The sequence below is a fragment of the Lactuca virosa genome, chromosome 3, assembly GCF_052849685.1.
Source record: "Lactuca virosa cultivar CGN04683 chromosome 3, Lactuca_virosa_CGN04683_v6, whole genome shotgun sequence".
Taxonomy (NCBI): Eukaryota; Viridiplantae; Streptophyta; class Magnoliopsida; order Asterales; family Asteraceae; genus Lactuca; species Lactuca virosa.
Window position 1 is genome coordinate 89,332,067 of NC_136428.1, and position 18,876 is coordinate 89,350,942.

The 18,876-nt window shown below is 37.4% G+C and overlaps 1 protein-coding gene and 2 pseudogenes across 1 annotated transcript; 1 reads left to right on the plus strand and 2 right to left on the minus strand.

Annotated features, from left to right (window-relative positions):
- Nucleotides 1-1,667: 1,667 nt before the first annotated feature.
- LOC145163791 (G-type lectin S-receptor-like serine/threonine-protein kinase At2g19130 pseudogene) lies at nucleotides 1,668-7,112 on the plus strand (annotated as a pseudogene).
- A 7,577-nt stretch (nucleotides 7,113-14,689) lies between these two features.
- LOC145163792 (secreted RxLR effector protein 161 pseudogene) lies at nucleotides 14,690-15,331 on the minus strand (annotated as a pseudogene).
- A 669-nt stretch (nucleotides 15,332-16,000) lies between these two features.
- On the minus strand, nucleotides 16,001-18,466 carry LOC145163793 (uncharacterized). The gene is made up of 4 exons (XM_079082562.1): nucleotides 18,124-18,466; nucleotides 17,432-17,493; nucleotides 16,229-17,326; nucleotides 16,001-16,138 (listed from the first exon to the last, which is right to left on the minus strand). The coding sequence occupies exons 1-4, from the start codon at nucleotides 18,464-18,466 to the stop codon at nucleotides 16,001-16,003; spliced, it is 1,641 nt and encodes a 546-aa protein (XP_078938688.1).
- Nucleotides 18,467-18,876: the final 410 nt, after the last annotated feature.

The following is an 18,876-nucleotide window of genomic DNA, read 5'->3' on the forward strand; positions in this document are numbered from 1 at the left end:
GTTGTATGTGCATTAAGATACACATATTATTTCATGAAAATTATAATATAAGTATTAGGAGTAGAGCATCATAGTCTTACCGTACATTAAACAAGACTAATGCAAAAGACCTAAGTTAATATTGGGTAGTATTTCCTTAAGAATACATGTGAGATATACAGGGAAAGTAGGACTCTGACATTCATCCCTAGTCCGAGAGTATGGATATAGTCATCTGTCACTGATCCGAGAGTATGAATTAGACATAATCATTTGTCCATGATTTGAGAGTATGGATTAGGCATAATCATTTGTCCTTGGCCCGAGAGTATGGACTAGACATAGTCATTCATTCCTGATCCGAGAGTATGGATTAGATATAGTTATTTATTTCCGATCGGAGAGCATGGATTAGGTAAAACCATTTATTTTGGAATCCGAGAGTAGGATTATATGAGGATCGGCAGGATGGGGTAGATTGCTTATAAGTGAGATATTTGTGTATTGTGAGTTTTGTGTTATATATATATATATATATATATATATATATATATATATATATATATATATATATATATATATATATATATATATATATATATATATATTATAACATTGTGGGATTGAAATCCCTATGTACTCACCAAGTTCCCCAACCTAACCCACTCAACTTCCTTGTATCACAGGTAGCGATATAAAGGTACATGCACAATGAGAGATTCAAGGGGATATAAACCGTTAGAATATTGAGACATTGTAAGTCTTCGTTTATGTTTATGTTTTGTATCAGTTATAACATCTCGAGTTTTAAAAAATGTAAACAAAACACATTTCTTCGAAAATGTTTTGATAATATCATCATCATGTTTTTAGAACAAGTTCCGCATAATTAATCTTTTTAAAAGAATAGTCTGAATTAATAAACACAAACAAATCACTCTTTCTGGCTGTAAAAATGAGGATGTCACTAGGATCCTGCAAGGGGGCGTGGCCCCTTGACCCCCGCTTTTCTGTCATACCGACTTATAATTTTATCTTATATATGTATGCACTCCGCATTCTCCAATCACAAAATATAGAGTATAAAGGATAAGCTCATTAGCTCACATGTCGGTTCCATCTACTGAAAATGTCAGGTGACACTAAAATCACCAACACCTGTGGCCCTAGAGGATCGCCTGCACTGACTTGGGACATGAGACATAGCCTCACAGCGGGTATTAGTCGGTATGTGAAAGCAAAGCTGGCTCCGGAAACCCTCGTTAGGGAAGTTCCCTTTCAAAAAAAATGTTATATATAATAGCTACTTAGTTTTCATTATACCATGTTGTTATATTGTTCCTTCTATGTTTTTAGGGACCAAAATATTTCGAGGTAGGTTGGAAATTAATGGTAGAGGGTTGCATTGCTAACCCATATGACGGTTAACACCCATTGTTTATATATTTTCTTTGTCTTGCATTTATATCTGTGATGGAAGGGGGAGGATGTGACTTGTCATACATGTGAAATATAGGTGATTCATGAACCATTCCACTGTCAATTTGTGTATTTGGTTCAAGTTATTTGAAAGCTTCAAATTCTTGCGTAACAACCTTTTAACTTTACAACTTACGGAGTAAGGACTTAGGATGAAGGAAAATTTTCATTTTATATAGACTGACTTAATTGTATGGCTATTATTCTAAGCAGCTTTAGCAAGTTAGAGTACTATTTTTGTTGACTAGCAACCAATCATGCATGACCTCTAAGAACTTTACTAGAGGGCTCAGATGTCAGTTCTATAAAACCCAATACCTATTGATAGCATGTTATTATATGATATTTGTGTTCATCTCTCTTCCTCTCTATCTATTTATCTCCTTCTCCAAATTTTGTACAAGTTATGTGCTTCATCGAAAGTAACAGTTTAGTGAGGATTCTGGTCCTGTGTTTCTCTCTTACCATAACTCTCTCATCTGGAGCCAACACCATATCTGCAAACAATTTTCTTTCAGGAAACCACACGATCATATCCGAAAGAGAAGAGTTTGAGCTGGGTTTCTTCAAAGCAGGTAACTCATCCAAGTATTACATAGGCATCTGGTATAAAAAGGTCTCTTCCAATCCTCCCACCATAGTTTGGGTGGCAAACAGAGAAACACCCATCTCTGATAGATTCCGTTCAGAATTAAAAATCATTGATGGTAATTTGGTGCTCTTGAATGAGTCCAAGTTCCAGATTTGGTCGACAAATGTCACCACCATTTTGAAGTCTTCAGTAGCTGTTCTTCTTGAGGATGGTAACTTCGTTTTGAGAGATCGCACTTCAAATTCAATTGAAACTGTTTGGCAGAGTTTTGACCACCCAACTCATACTTGGTTGCCTGGTGCTAAACTTGCTTATGATAACAGAGCAAAAAAGAACCAGCGTCTTACATCATGGAGAAGCAAAGAAGATCCCGGTGTAGGACTCTTCTCTTTGGAGCTTCATCCAGCAAGTAAAACGTATGTATGCAAGTGGAATGGCTCCCAACAATATTGGACAAGTGGGGCTTCGAATGGGAAAATATTTGAATTAGTACCCGAAATGAGGTTGAATTACATTTACAATTTCAGCTACCATATGAATGAGAATGAGAGTTACTTCTGTTAGGTAAAATATGAAAGGTTGAAAACATGTGGCTATGCATGTGAAATAAAAGAATCAAATTCAATTGTTGGACGGCTAATGTGAATGGAAGGAAATTCAACGTCAACATTTACGGCTTTCACATTTGAGTACTATTGTTACGACGACTCAACATTTGCGGCTTTCACCTTTGAGTACTATTGTTACGACGACTCAATTTCATGTGCAAATTGCGGCTCTCTCACCTATATATATGCATGTATGTTTTGCATATTTTGTGTGCAAAAACTTGAGAGAACATCAAGTGTAGAGTGTCAAGCCAATTGTAATCTTGTGAGTTTTAATAAAATTCTCTAGTTGCAGCCCGTGGACGTAGGATTTGCACCGAATCCGAACCACGTAAAATCCTTGTGTTCTTCTTGCTTTATTTTCGTGAGTTTGTGTGTGTGTGATAGTGTGTTTCCGCTGCGTGTACCCGGTCCGGTTCCTAACAACTGGTATCAAAGCCAGATTAGCGAGGTTTGGAGGGTACAATCATTTTTTTTATCACGCACGAGTGTACCTGATTTGTATCTTGTTTGTCGTAATGGCTGAAGACAAGATTATAATCAAAAAGTTCAACGGTTCTGATTTTAGCTGGTGGAAAATGCAACTAGAAGCATTGCTATGTCAGAAAGACTTGGACGTGGTACTCGGAGACAAACCGGAGAAAATGGAAAAAGCTGCTGAAGATGCGTGGAACTCAAAGGACAAGAAAGCCAAGGCGGTTATTACATTGTCGTTGACGAAGAGCGTTGCTTTCAACATCATGAATGAAACCACGGCGCATGGTATGATGGAGGCTCTGTCAAATATGTATGAGAAACCATCGGCGGCTAACAAGGTGTTCTTGATGAATGAGTTGTTCACTACAAGGATGAATGAGGAAGACTCAGTTACGGTTCACATTAACAATCTAAATTCAATTCTGTCCAGATTATCATCTGTGGAAATTAATTTGATAACGAGACTCAAGCATCACTGCTACTAGCCTCTCTACCTGATAGCTGGTCCGGAACAGTTACTGCTGTTACAAGTTTCGTGGGGACCAGTGGTATGACTTTTGAAGGGGTTAGAGATTTGGTTCTAGGCGAGGATATCAGACGCAAGAATCAAGGTGGATCTTCCTCTTCTGATTTATTAAATGTCGGAAGAGGTAGAGGGAATAGCAGGAGCAATGGGAGCCGGGGAAAAAGTTCTTCTAGAACTTTGAAGAATGTGAAATGCTGGAACTGCCAAGAGGTGGGACATGTTAAGAGTCAATATCCAAAGAAAGAATTGAACATTGCCGGTGCTGAGACTGTGTCTGAGGATGATGCATTGATACTCAGTATGGAAAGTTCTGTGGACTCTTGGGTCATGGATTCAGGGGCTTCGTTTCACGCCATGGACAACGGGGAAATGATGGTGAATCTAAAAGAAGGAGATTTTGGAAAGGTACGTTTGGCAAATCACGAGATGCTTCAGGTAACGGGAATGGGAGATATTGATTTGGTTACTTCATTGGGAACTACATGGAGCCTGAAGGATGTCAGGGTGATTCCGGAGCTGAAGAAGAAATTGATTTCTGTTGGTCAGCTGGATAAATAAGGACTAGAAGTAAGGTTTGGTGGTGGTAAATGGAGGGTGATCAATGATAATCTAGTGATTGCTCATGGTATGAAGTGTGGGTCATTGTATATGGTTGAGGTATCTGCTGAGGGAAGTATGACCGTCCCTGTTAAGCAAGACAAAATCTGGTTCGCTAAATCTACGACTAAGAGAGTTCATTTTGCAAACATGAATTCTGGAGCCAAGAGGATGTTAGCTGAACGAGTCAGAAATTCTAAACCATTCAGGGGATTCTGTGACAGTGGGAGCACGGGGTGTGTTTCGGGTACAGTTACAAAGAGTCGTTGGGTTTTGAAGACTAAGACTGAAAAAGTCTCTCCTGTTGAAAGTTTGCAAAGTTGGGAGAGTGTTAGTGGTCCTCGGTGTATCTCTGGATCTGGTGGAGTGTCCAAACCGGTTGAGACAGAGGATGAGTCGGTGGTGGGATTAGCCACGACTGAGTTGGAGCTAGTGGGAGCTTCAACTGTCCCTTCTAGTACTTGAAGATGAGGGGCGGCTGCAATTAGAGAAATGGGACTAAGTTTAGCTTGTTCTTAGGAACTGGAGGCTTGGAAGACTTGGTTGTTTTAAGATTACTGGAGTTGGATGACAGAGACGGACCATGTTGTTCAAACTTTCAAGTGGGAGATTGTTAGGTAAAATATGAAAGGTTGAAAACATGTGGCTATGCATGTGAAATAAAAGAATCAAATTCAATTGTTGGACGGCTAATGTGAATGGAAGGAAATTCAACGTCAACATTTACGGCTTTCACATTTGAGTACTATTGTTACAACGACTCAACATTTGCGGCTTTCACCTTTGAGTACTATTGTTACGACGACTCAATTTCATGTGCAAATTGCGGCTCTCTCACCTATATATATGCATGTATGTTTTGCATATTTTGTGTGCAAAAACTTGAGAGAACATCAAGTGTAGAGTGTCAAGCCAATTGTAATCTTGTGAGTTTTAATAAAATTCTCTAGTTGCAGCCCGTGGACGTAGGATTTGCACCGAATCCGAACCACGTAAAATCCTTGTGTTCTTCTTGCTTTATTTTCGTGAGTTTGTGTGTGTGTGATAGTGTGTTTCCGCTGCGTGTACCCGGTCCGGTTCCTAACAACTTCACTTATTCTGTGTATAATGCTTCCCTTGTATCTAGATTTATAATGGATGTTTTTGGTCAACTTCAGCAACAAATGTGGTCGGAATCTACTGCAGAGTGGGCTATGTTTTGGTCTAAACCTAAAGAAGTGTGTGGGATCTATGGTTTATGTGGGGCTTTTGGTACTTGCAGACCGACTGAATTTCCATTATGTAATTGCTTGACTGGCTTCAAGCCCAGATCAGAGAGTGATTGGAATCAGAGTGACTTCTCCGGTGGGTGTGTGAGAAAAACCGATTTGCAGTGTGGAAAAATCGTTGAAAAGCCTGATTTTTTGATGATTAGAGTCAAGAGTCTGCCTCCAAATAAATCTGTGGCAGTTGGGAGTGCTGGAGAATGCCATACCACCTGTTTGAATGATTGCTCCTGTAATGCTTACTCTTTGGTCGATAATCAATGTTCGGTTTGGGATGGAGATCTCTTGAACCTCGAAGACAATGATAGTGGGAAAATAATCTTTGTCAAAGTCGCTTATAAAGATCTTCCACTCTCTTCTAAAGATCCTCTACATCATAAAAAGAGTATTTGGGTCACCATGGGCGCTGTTGTTGGGTTTGGAGGAGTTGTGGTTTTTGTCTTGGGTGTAATATTGGTCTTGATCTTTAGAAAAAAGAGGATATCGGTGGGTAAGACGAGAATGGTGGGATCATTGGTGTCATTCGTCTACAAAGATTTACAAATTGCCACAAAAAATTTCTCGGAAAAATTGGGAGGAGGTGGGTTTGGCTCTGTTTTCAAGGGGGTACTGCATGATTCGTCCATTGTAGCAGTGAAAAAGCTTGAAAGCATCAGCCAAGGAGAGAAGCAGTTTAGGAGTGAAGTCAGCACAGTCGGTACTATCCAACACGAAAATCTTGTACGCCTTCGTGGGTTTTGTGCACAAGGTAGCAATAAGTTGTTGGTATATGATTACATGGCAAACGGTTCTCTGGACACCTATCTTTTCTATGAAAAACAAGTTTTAAACTGGAAAACGAGGTATCAGATTGCACTTGGAATTGCAAGAGGCTTGGTTTATCTACATGAAAAGTGCAGAGATTGTATCATTCACTGTGACATAAAGCCAGAAAACATTCTTCTAGATGCCGAATTCTGTCCGAAAATTGCTGATTTTGGTCTGGCAAAGCTTGTTGGTCGAGACTTTAGTAGGGTTTTGACGACTATAAGAGGGACACGAGGATATCTAGCACCAGAATAGTTATCAGGGGTGGCTGTCACAGCCAAAGCAGATGTTTTTAGCTATGGAATGATGCTTTTTGAATTAGTTAATGGTAAGCGAAATGCAGAGCAATCTGAAGATTCAAGGAGTCCATTCTTCCCTTGTTTCGTTTCTAATGTTCTGAAGGTGGGAGGTGATATCCTTAGCTTGGTAGACAGTAGGTTAAACAGGGAAGCTAGTATTGAAGAAGTCTTGAAAATTTGCAAAGTTGCATGTTGGTGTATCCAAGATGAGGAAGACAGAAGGCCTTCAATGAGTTTGGTGGAACAGATCCTTGAAGGGGTTGTGGATGTGAATATGCCTCCAATCCCTCGATCTGTCACGCTATTTGTTGATAACACTGAGCGTGTTGTTTTCTTCACGGAATCACCCTCAAAAGGGAGTTCAGAGGTATACAGCAGTTGTTCCCCCCAGTCGAAGAGCTCCTCTTCTTGAAGATAATTATCTTTATTTAATATGTTATATTCAAATAATTAGACATATATTGTATTGTACGTAATAGAATAAAAGAGAAAATGAATTTTTGTTGCAAGTGGATGTGGATCCATGATGACCTTTCAAACATGCGTTGGGTGTTTGGTAGTGAAGTTTGAATCGGCTTGCTAAAAAGTATGGAAGTCATAATCTTGGAGATGAGTGGTTCTTACTTCTTAGTACCACCCTTCATTCACGTTGCATTTTGGTCAAAGTCACTACATGGACTTACTTTTTGTGAGTGGTTTTATTTGTACTCATACAGTCATCTTCTTGGTAAAATAAAAAAATCTAAAAAAAATTTGATTCATATACTTACAAATTTTAAATATTACTTTTATGGTTTTACAAATTCACATCTATTTCTAAACTAATAATTTAATTAGGATTAAACCAATTTAATATTGAAAAACTCACATCTTTTCCTCGATCAATCTCTACCTGGCGACTCACTTTTCCTCGATTAGCTCTCATGTCAGGCGTGAGCAACGACCTTACTCACTTTGCCTGTTGACGTAACTGATCACTTTGATCGTGTGGACCATGCTAGTTATTGTGTTCTTTTTTTTTTATATTCTTTCATTATTACTTTTTGTGAAATCGCTTGAATCGTCCTAACTCGTTACCTCCCAAGGTTATGTTGAGTGTCAAGTTTTTCATACATTGGTTGTCAAAATTAGTACTGTCAGGAAGAAAACGGTACTTATTATGTATGTTGATAACATCATCCAAAGACGATGTACAATCAATTAGACTAGTAAAAAGGAATTGTGCCCAACTACTTACTTCGAATGGAAGTTGCTCGATCCAAGAAAGGCATTGTCATATCCCCGAATGAAATACATCCTAGATTTCTTTAAAGAAATGGTCCTTCTCAAGTGTAAACGAACAAAATCTCCCATGGTCCCATAGTTATGGTCCGCGATTGATTAGATATAAGTGCACACTGGTGCAAGATGACCTGAAATACTACAACCGAAACTCAACCACATGTTACTACTTTTATGGCTTGTTATTATGTTTTGGGCAATCTTGTCACATGGAGGAGCACGAAACATTCGTTCATGTGACAGGTCATGTGTCAGTGTCGCAGCAATGTTGAATCCGAGTATCGAGCTCTTGCACTAGGAATTTGTGAAGGAATGTGGATACAGAGTACACTCGAAATGAAGAAGGAAGAATCTATAGAAGTTTATAGGTAGATTGCTTGCAATTATCATAGCAAAAAAGATTGTTCACCAAAACCATACAAAGCACATAGAGATTGATATTTCTAAAAAAAAGTTAATTATGGAACTGTTCAGCTAAGATATGCTCTTTCTAATCTCTAAATTGTTGATATTCTAATTAACCAAAGGTTTGCCTACAACTAACTTGAATAACTCATTTTCAAGCTTGGTTCAATGCATATAGAATACCATGTTTTGGCTCTGAAAATGATCCATAATATTCCAAACTACATCTTATCTCATACACACCACTACTACAAAAAAGAGCATTACCGACAGCAAAAACCGTCGGTAATCCGTCGTAATACTCTTTACCGAAGGAATTGTAACAAACCAAAATCTGTCGGTATATTCTCGTCGGTAATTGTTTGTAACGGATTTCCGACGGTTACAGCTAATTTTTAGCGACAGATTTTTCCATCGGAAATAGTAACAGATCACCAACAAAATATTTTTTTTGCAACGGATTACCGACGGAACAATTTACTAACGGATTACCAACGGAATCTGAAATAACTTACTAACAGATTACCGACAGAATCTGGAATAACTTACTAACAGATTACGAACGGAATCTCGAAATGACTCACTAACGGATTACCGACAATTTTTTTTGTGACAGATTAGCAACAAATTTTTGCATTATAAAAAATTTATAAATTCATGAAAAAAAATTAAAAATTAAAAATAATTACATATTCAACACAGAATTTTTAAACATACATCAAATCTATATTTTAAAACCAAAAAATATAAAAGTAAATCCATAAATTTCAATCATTCGACATACATTAAATCCATAAATTTCAATCCATATTCGATATTTAAAAAGGCATCAAATTAAAATTTTCATCTATAATTCCCATGACCTCAACAACCGATTGAGAGTATCCTTCTTGATTAGCTCGTGGATTTCACACCTATCATTGAGAGTTGTTAGCTAGAGAGATATCTATGTATTGTCAAATACCATAAATGCCCTCCAATGTTGACCATAAAGGGGAAACAAGTAGCAATTATGATAATGTTTAAAACAAATGTGATTTGAAGTACAATATTCCTCCATGTGAAGTTCGAATAAAAAATAGTTAATGATGAGAAATAGCAACGTACTTTTATGAAATTCTTCATTATAGTTGCATACTTTCAAATAATCATAATCGAAACCATTTTTAGTTTTTTCACGATTATACAAAATACTTTATATTTTACTCATAATAGCAATGTACTTTTGCCATAACTCCCAATTACAACTTGTATGAAAGTAGATTGCTACTTCATAATGTATGATGCCATAATCGAGAACTTTGGTAAAGTACATTGCTATTTCTCATAATTAACCCTTAAAAATATCAAATTATTTCAATATTACCTTATATCTTCCGGTGAATTTCCATCTCCGTCTCGTAACTTCACCCATAGTTATCGATAGCGAATAGCGGTAAATAGCGACGGGCCACCTATAAGCTACATAGCGAAAAGCGGTAAATAGCGACCGCTATTTCGTATTTAGCGATAGGTATAAAAATACTAAAAAATATTTATTATGTAACTATTATAGCTATTATAACCAATAAATAAGAAAACAAACCATTAAACTAGCTAAATAACTTAACCATATTAGTTTTTAGACATGTTTGTAGCCGATTGTAATCAACTAGAGAAGTCGACGGAGAGAATGCAGTGGATCCTGGTGGGGTTCGTCGGAGGTGGACGCAAGGATTCGGAGGCAGAGCAAGTCCAAAGCGTAGAGGCGGGAGGCGAAGTGGCGAACGAGACTTGATTTTAGTTAGCGTCAAGCCGTCAACCCTAATACGTTTATTCCAGCTTTTTAAAAAAAAAAAATAATAATAGAAAAATAACCCTATCGCTAAAAACCTCGCTTTCTGTCGCTATTTAGTCCATAGCGGTCGATGACCGCCTCGCCACGCTATGCGCTATAGCGACCGCTATGGTCGCTATTGACAACTATGACTTCACCTCTCTATCAAAATTGGCTTCTATTTCCTCTCTAATTCATTTATCTAAAATATGTTCCAACAAAAATATATAATTAGTATAAAATAGAGAAGGAAATAGCAACATACATGACTATTTTTATCACAATAAAGTCAACGCATCCACAATGAAAACATTTTTTACATAATAACAAATTTACATCTTATACATATTAGCAATGAACTTTACCTTTCTTACCAGTATAGTTTAAATAGCAGAATTAGCAACCTACTCAATAAACAAATAAAACATAAGTTGGTTTTACTCAATATGTTTCATGAACTATGTTAAATGTTTCTACTCAATAAACAAATAAATCATAAGTTTTTTTTTTGTTAAATGTAAAAAATAGCAGTGTACTTTTTATTTATATTTTTATTTTTCAAGGTCTAATTTCTAAAAGATATGAAGTTTGGAAATGCATATTCTTAGAACCTTACTTGTATCTGTTTTTCGTTTCCGGCAGTGATGTTTAAGATTGTCCAACAGGCTTCTTTCTTGATTCTCTTTTTATGGTTATGTGTCAACATGCTCAGCAGATAAGGAAGTGCACCATGCTCAATAATGCACTACACAAAAAAAAAAAAAAAAAAAAAAACATTAACCATTTATTGTTATCTTGTAATCGTTTCTTAAACAAATAAATAAAAATCATTTCAAGTAGCGGAGGTTTTTCTCACTACTGTCTAATGCTAAAAAGATGTTATAAATATTCAACAAACAATCCAAACGATTTTTTTTAAACATGTTAATACAAAAAAGAATGTGAAAGCGAACGGCGCAATTGGAACATTTCTTGGAAGGGCAAATGACCATCTTGCCCCTAGATTCTTAATTTTGTATTATAAGTTTGGTGCATGAACAATGAGGTTGCAAAGTGAATGAATTTCTATTATGCCCTTATACTAATACTTGCCTGGTGACAACTACTTCCCCAATTAGAACCCAAAATTGTTGGCTGCATTTTGTATACTTTAATTGCTATTCATACAAAAAGCATTTTTTATTACTTAAAGAAATAGTATCATATAAATAGGTTTTGACTGTTTCTTATAAAAATTGTGGGATAACAATCTAATATAATTTTGTTATGAATATGTCATTGGTAGTCTTTAACTTTTTGCTTCATATACTTATTTGTTGATTAAATTAAAATAATAGTAACCCTATTAACTACTAATCATTTATTTTCTTTGAATTAATTATAAAAATCTGGAAGCATTCTCTAGGTTTCTACTCTCGAACACTAGATCATAGCTTTTCTATCACTTTATCTACCTAAGTGTTAATTTTTTAAATAAAACTATACTTTAAAACTTAAAACACGTCATTCTTGAAAGAAAAAAAAAACCCTACAGAACTTTTGATTCAAATAAAGGAATATCTTAAATGCATGTTTGAATAACAATTAAGACGTGATAGATTTTGTTTACTAATTAAGTTGTATATCCACAAAAAGTGATATAACAAAGACTGTAATTCACTCTATAAAATGGGAACACTTAAGGATTATTCACTTAAATGAAGTCCTAGAAATTTTATTTACCAGGATTTACCAAGAACATTTCAAGGTCAACTAACTACTATGGAAATCAATATCAGTAATGACATCATTACACCAAAATTTTGCAAAAATATTCAACAACTATGAAACAATTTGAATTTTTGTAGTGAAATGGTCCTTTTCTTGTTTCAGCATTGGAACAAAACTGAAACTTATTTATAATCAAACCATGATTGTTTTAACTTGACCGATTTACCCCTGGTGTACTGTTGAGAAAGAAATTGATTTACCTCATGTCCGGTTGAGAACAAAATGAAAGAAAGTTCCAATTCTGGTCCCTAGAGTAGGGGTTCCGATTCCGGTTCCTGGTGGATTGGAGTTGAAGTACTGCAATGCTAAAAACCAAAGTATTATTCTCCTATTCATACACATAATCAAGATAGGTTTTTGCATTGGAGAAGATTTGTAAAGATAGGATTTTGATCAATATTAAGATTTTGAGCACTAGTACCCATGTCCTCCTCAATATTGATGTCAGCAGCATCTGTTTGAACTATTAAAAAAAGGAATCAAAATTAACTTAAAATCCCAATGGCAAAAAGCAAACTAAACACAGACCTACCAACTCACTTTACTGGAAAAGACCTTATTGCCCTCACTAACTCTACAACTAAAACGACCACCGGGAAAGACTATCGTCAACTGCAAATTGGGATTAAAATCCTATTCATTTTTTTTTTTTTTAGTTTTACCAAACAAAGAACTTGTATAGATTTCGAATCTAAATTCATCATAATCCCTTCGACCAAAAGCCCCCTTAGAATAGAATTAGAATCTTAGTTCCATTTTACTTTTTCATTCTACATATATAACCATAATTTCTCTTTCTAGTCTTGTCATGCAGTGATTTGATTCAATCAGGCTCGATAATAATTCATATTCAGTTTATTCCTATGTGCTCAATGCTACCGAACCTTACAGCAAATTAACAATGATCTAAAAAAAACAAGTGTTTGTGAAGATTTTATATATAAAAGATGTTGGGTTGTGTAACTAGGGGGAGGGGAGGGGTGTTGTGGTCAATTTAATGGTGTAAGATTGGAATGATTTACTTAATAATAAGTTTTCAGCTTATGGAAAGTGACATCTGATCTTGGAACAAAGAAAGAAGTTCATTGTATGCAGAAAAGTTTAAACAAAATAGGGAAAAAGAACAAATAAACTAAGTTCAGTACTTATCTATAAGACTATAACCAGATTTTACAGCTTCAAAGATATCTATGCAAGATCTTTCTTTGGATGTCAATGACAATCATATGTATCATTCATAATATAACTATACAGAAGATTTCAATTGGATATCTGTTGGCTTCAATAACCACCGAGATATGGTGTGTTAAAAATAATGAAGTCAATTTGGCCATAACATTCGGAAAGAAATACTACATTCAGCGGTAAGTCAAAACTCCAAACCTAATGCTTTTATCATGATGAAATGCTAGCTATTTATTTTCTTATTTTTCCAGGTTGTTAGTTTTTGCAGTAGAGCTTTGAAGTCATGAACCAAAACTTTTCTTTATCGATACCAGAATATGGGAAGGAGACTCAAATCGTGAGTACTAAACATCTATTTGAAATGAAAACCTTGTAAATCCAAATCTCCCTTGCACCCAAACCCAATTCCGATCGATTACATCAATTACACTAACATTCATCTCCTTAATTTCGCTCAGAAATGACGATACGAATTTAGGTATAAAAATTACACCTGTGTTGTAAGCTATGTAAAGAGAATTAAGCACTACTCAAAGAACTCCAGTCGGAGCATTGACGCCTTCCGCTCCGTTGAGGGCGGAGGCGGCAAGAGAGAGCCAGAGCCCGGAGGCGATTCTTCGTGTTGTCGGCCTTCGTTCACAGTTCTGTGGAGCTTGATTTAGGTTAAGTCGATATGATGCAACAAAGCTCATCCCTCGGAAATACCCCTTAGTTGATTTTACCGAATTGCCCTTAGAATTAAAAAATAAAATTTTAATTTTACCAGCCGATTACCGACGGAATTTTAAACTTGTTTGATTTCCATCTGTAAACCGTCGGAAGTCGTAACGGATTACCGATGGATTTTATACTGTTCCCAAACCGTCGCTAATATCCTAATAACTCTTATGTGAGAAATCCTTCCGAAACCTATAATTTTTTCCGACGGATTTTTTCCGCCGCTAATATTGTGTCGCAATTGCTCTGTTTTCTAGTAGTGCACGTTAACGTTATAAACATGATCAACTAAGCTATATTAGAATGATTATGTAAAATGAAATGCAACTTTTATTCTAGAGTGATCGGCTCTATCAACCATTTATTCGCAACAAAAAAGTCAATGACTCGTTCATTTTTATCATGCTATAATTTCTAATCACTAACGTGTTTTGGTATTGCAGGGAAAGCTTAAAGTGGTATGAAGGCTTTTATGAGATAAAACAAAACAGAGGACAGGGGCAAAAATGGGCAAAGGTTTCGCTTTTTTATTCACTTTCACAGTAAACAAAAGAAGTCACACACTACCAATGTACACCTTCACCTTTTAAATTAATCAAATGCAGAAAAATAAGGAAACTAACTCACACTACCCTCTAGACTCGGTACTAAAGCCAACATGGCTGCAGACTTATTCAAACTCTACTTTTGACCACTACTTTCACCTAAAATAATTAAAATAACACATATCAAAACATTTCTGGATTAAGTCAACAATCTCACCCTAATCCAGAATTGGTCACCTGCTTAACTCCAATCAATTCCCTCATCTCTTTATGCTTCACTTTTCCCATCACTTTTGTAAGAATGTCTGCCCTTTGCTCCTTGCTGCAAACATGAGTCACCTTTACTTCACCATTTTCCACACATTCTCTAATGAAATGGAATCTTGTGTCAATGTGCTTGCTTCTCCCGTGAAAGACTGGTTTTTCATGAGGTCTAAGGCTGACTTGTTATCAATGTGCAGAGTTGTAGGTGCTATCGTTTGTCTGGTTATCTCAGTGAGTAGGCGTCTTATCCAAATAGCTTGACATGTACCCATTGTGGCTGCCATAAACTCCGCTTCACACGAGGATAGAGCAACATTAGGCTGTTTTTGAGATACCCATGTAACTAGATTGCCATTGATGTAGAATGCCACACCACCTGTGCTTTTCCTATCATCTACATCCATCGCCAAATCACTGTTTGAATAGCCATCAATCTTGATTTGTTTCTCACCTTTTGAATAGATGAGACCATAATCTAAGGTGTCCTTCACATACCTTATGATACCCTTTACTAACTGGAGGTCTTTTTCAGTTGGTTTCTCCATGAATCGGCTTACAACACCAACTGCAAATGAAAGATCTGGACGAGTATGTGTTAAATATCGCAAGCTTCCCACAATGCTTCTGTACTCAGTTGGGTTGACCAGCTCACCATCTTCATCTTTTCTCAGCTGTACTTTCTGATTAATTGGGCACTTGGTGGGGTTGCAGTCTTCCATTCTTGTTTTTTCTAGAATGTTTCTTGCATATGCCTCCTGCTTTAAGGTGATCTCACCTTCAAATTAATTCACCTCTATTCCCAGGTAGTGAGATAGTAGACCTAAGTCACTCATCTCAAACTGTTTGTTCATCTGAGTCTTGAAGCTCGTTATTTCTGACTTGCAATCTCCTGTCACTAGCAAATCATCTACATACATAGCTACTATCAAGACTTTCCATTTCCTGTTTCGAGTATATATACAGAATACTTTTGAGAGCACCTTTGAACTCCAAATCCTTCGGGTTCCTGTCCAAAAAAAAAATTCCAAGCTCTGGGCGCTTGCTTAAGCCCATAAATCGCTTTTGAGACCTTGTAAATTTTGTGCTTTTGATCTGGTTTCTCAAAGCCTTCCGGCTGCCGTACATACACTTCTTCCTCCAGATTTCCATTCAAGAAAGCTTACTTAACATCTAAATGATGTACAATCCATCCATGAGTTCCTGAAAGGGCAAGCAGAACACGTACCGTCTCAAGTCTGGCAACCGAAGCAAAAAACTTCTTCATAATCGATTCTCGATTTCTGAACGTAACCACGTGCCACCAATCTCACTTTGTGCTTCAAAATTATTCCATTTGGGTCTCTTTTCACCTTAAATACCCACTTCAATCTAATAGCTTTTCATCCTTTTTAGAGTTCAACCAGGTTCCATGTTCGATTTTTCTCAATTGAATTGAGCTCTTTCTTCATTGCTTCAACCCACTCTGATCTCTTTCTTGCTTCTGCGTAAGAGGTGGGTTCTTCCTCATCATGAACCAACAACAATCGCTTGGTGTTTTCGTACAAATCAGTTAGTAATCGAAATCACTTGGGAGCGCCACCACCAGTGGAGCTTGACGTCGTACGTGAAGAACTGACGGAAGAAATTGGGGTTGCCGGCGACGTCGATTGTTGCTGCGATGGACTCCTAGTCGGACTAAAGGAGTCGGCACCTGGGCTATCATGTGGGTTTGTGTGTGAGTCCATCTGGGGTGTGTTGGGCTCCGGCCCACTTTCAGTCCACATATCATTGGATTGTGGCAGCCCGTCTTCACCTTCTTCAGGAGTTATTATTGATCCAACCTCATCTAAATCATTTAGGTCGTACCCTTCCGCTGTAAAGAACATAACTGGTATTTCCTTTATCTTGACTGCCTTTTCCCACTCCCATTCTTTATCTTCTTCGAACACCACATCTCTACTCACACAGATTGACCCCGTATCTGGGTCTAGTAGTCTGTACGCCTTTGTCCTCTTCTCCACTCCAAGATGAACCATCTTCTTACTTCTATCTTCTAACTTCTTTAGATGTCTCTTGGCAATCTTCACATGACCAACACAACCGAACACCCTAATATATTCTACACACGACTTTCTTCCAGTCCATAGTTCATATGGTGTAGCCTCCTTGAGTGGTTTTGTGTTTACTCTGTTCAGAGTATACACAGTGTGACTGACCGCTTCTCCCCACATCACATTTGGTACCTTCATCGTCTTCATATTGCATTTCACTATCTCCAAAACTATTCTGTTTCTTCTCTCCACAACACCATTCTGTTGTGGAGAGAATGATGTTGTGAAATGTATCTTGAGTCCACTCTCCTCACAATATGTGGTGAACTGGTTCGAAAGGAACTCCCCTCCTCGATCTGTATGGAAAACCTTTATTTTTTCACCTGTTTCATTTTCTACTGCTGCCCTGAAGTTCTTGAAAATACGGAACGCTTCATCTTTGGTCTTCATCAAGTAGACCCACATGGCTCTTGTATAATCGTCAGCCAACAACATGAAATACTTGTTCCCAGCGGGAGTAGGAGGTGTGATGGGCCCACATAGATCTCCATGTATCAATTCAAGTTTCTTCTTTGACTTATAAGAGGCCTTTGTTGGATAGGGTCTACTTGTTTGCTTCCCTGCGAAACAGTTTTCACAAAGTTGTGTGGGTTTTGTTATCTTTGGCATTCCTTCAACAAGATTCTAGTCAGACATAAGCTTCAATGCATCAAAGTTTATGTGACCCATCCTTTTGTGCCAAAGCCATATTGGCTCCATTATCTCACCAAGAAAGCATCCTGATCTTACTTCATTCAGAGTAATCTTATAGAGTCGGTTTTGAGATCTCTGTACCTTCATGAGTAGCTTTCCTGCATCATCATTCATCCATAAAAATGGATCCTTTATACAAATTTCATATCCACCTTCTGCCAATTGACCAAGACTTATTATATTTGAGCGCAAGTCTGGTATATAGTATACCTCTTGGAGCTTTCTCTGCTGTCTATTTTTGCATTGGAAGATTATCGAGTCTTTCCTTTCAATTCTTACTTTAGACCCATTTCCAAAGTTGACTGAGCCCTGTATCATTTGATTTAGATCACGAAACTTGTTCTTGTATCCGGTCATGTGATTGCTAGCTCCCGTATCTAGATACCACAAGTTCGTTTGGCTCGTTTTATCACCACCCATGTTTAACCGTGGATTCACATTCTCTTCATTTAGATGGACTTCAATAATTTGATCAAGAACTGACAGTAGCAGGGCTGGTTCGTTGATATGTTCTTGAGCCAAGTTTAAATCTTGGTTTCTTTCACGCCTTGGGTTTCCACATTCAGCCGCATAATGACCGAAGTCCTGGCAATTGTAACATTGGAATTTGATCTTGTCTTTTCTTTCGGATGGTTCACGGATTTTCTGTTGGTGAGAACCACGACCACCACGGTTGCTGGTGGTGCCTCTACCGCGACCTCTGCCTCATCCTCTTGACCCACTGTAACCTCCACTGTTTCCTTTGTTCTTGGAGTCTTCTTCATTTTTCTTCTTGTTTCTTTCTGTCCACTCTTGGTGAGTGAGAAGGAGTTTTGTTTCTTCATTTTCAATGTGACCGTTCATGCGTTCTTCATGAGCTTTCAACCTCCCTACTACCTCCTCGACTGTCATCACATCCAAGTCTCCAAACTGCTCAAGAGTTGAAGCAATCTGTAAGAACTTGGATGGCACAACTCTTAACATCTTTTTCACTACATACGATTCTTCTACTGTATCTCCCAAGGCACGCATTGTGCTCACAATGTTGCTCACTTTCACAACGAACTCATCAACAGCCTCCGACTCTTTCATGTTCAAAGCCTCAAATTCTGCTTTTAAGGTTTGAATCCTTGCTGTCTTCACTCTCTCCTCCCCATGAACATCACTTTCAAGGCCTCCCAAGCTTCTTTGGCTGATTGCTTCTCCGCTAACGCCAATAGTAAGTCTTCTGGTATACCTTGATAGATGGCAGTCAATGCCATCTTGTCTTTCTTGACTTCTACAACAATATTTGCTGTTCTGGGTTCAACTGCTTCCCAAACCCCTTGAGCTTGCATGAACACTCTCATATTTATATCCCAAGCCGCATAATTGTTTCTTGACAGCATGGGGTAATGAAGTGTAACCTGCCCATCTTTTCCATTGTTGTTCCCTGTCATTTCTTTCACTCGTGGCTGATACTTGGGCATGCAACAGTTGTGCTCTGATACCAAATGTTGGTA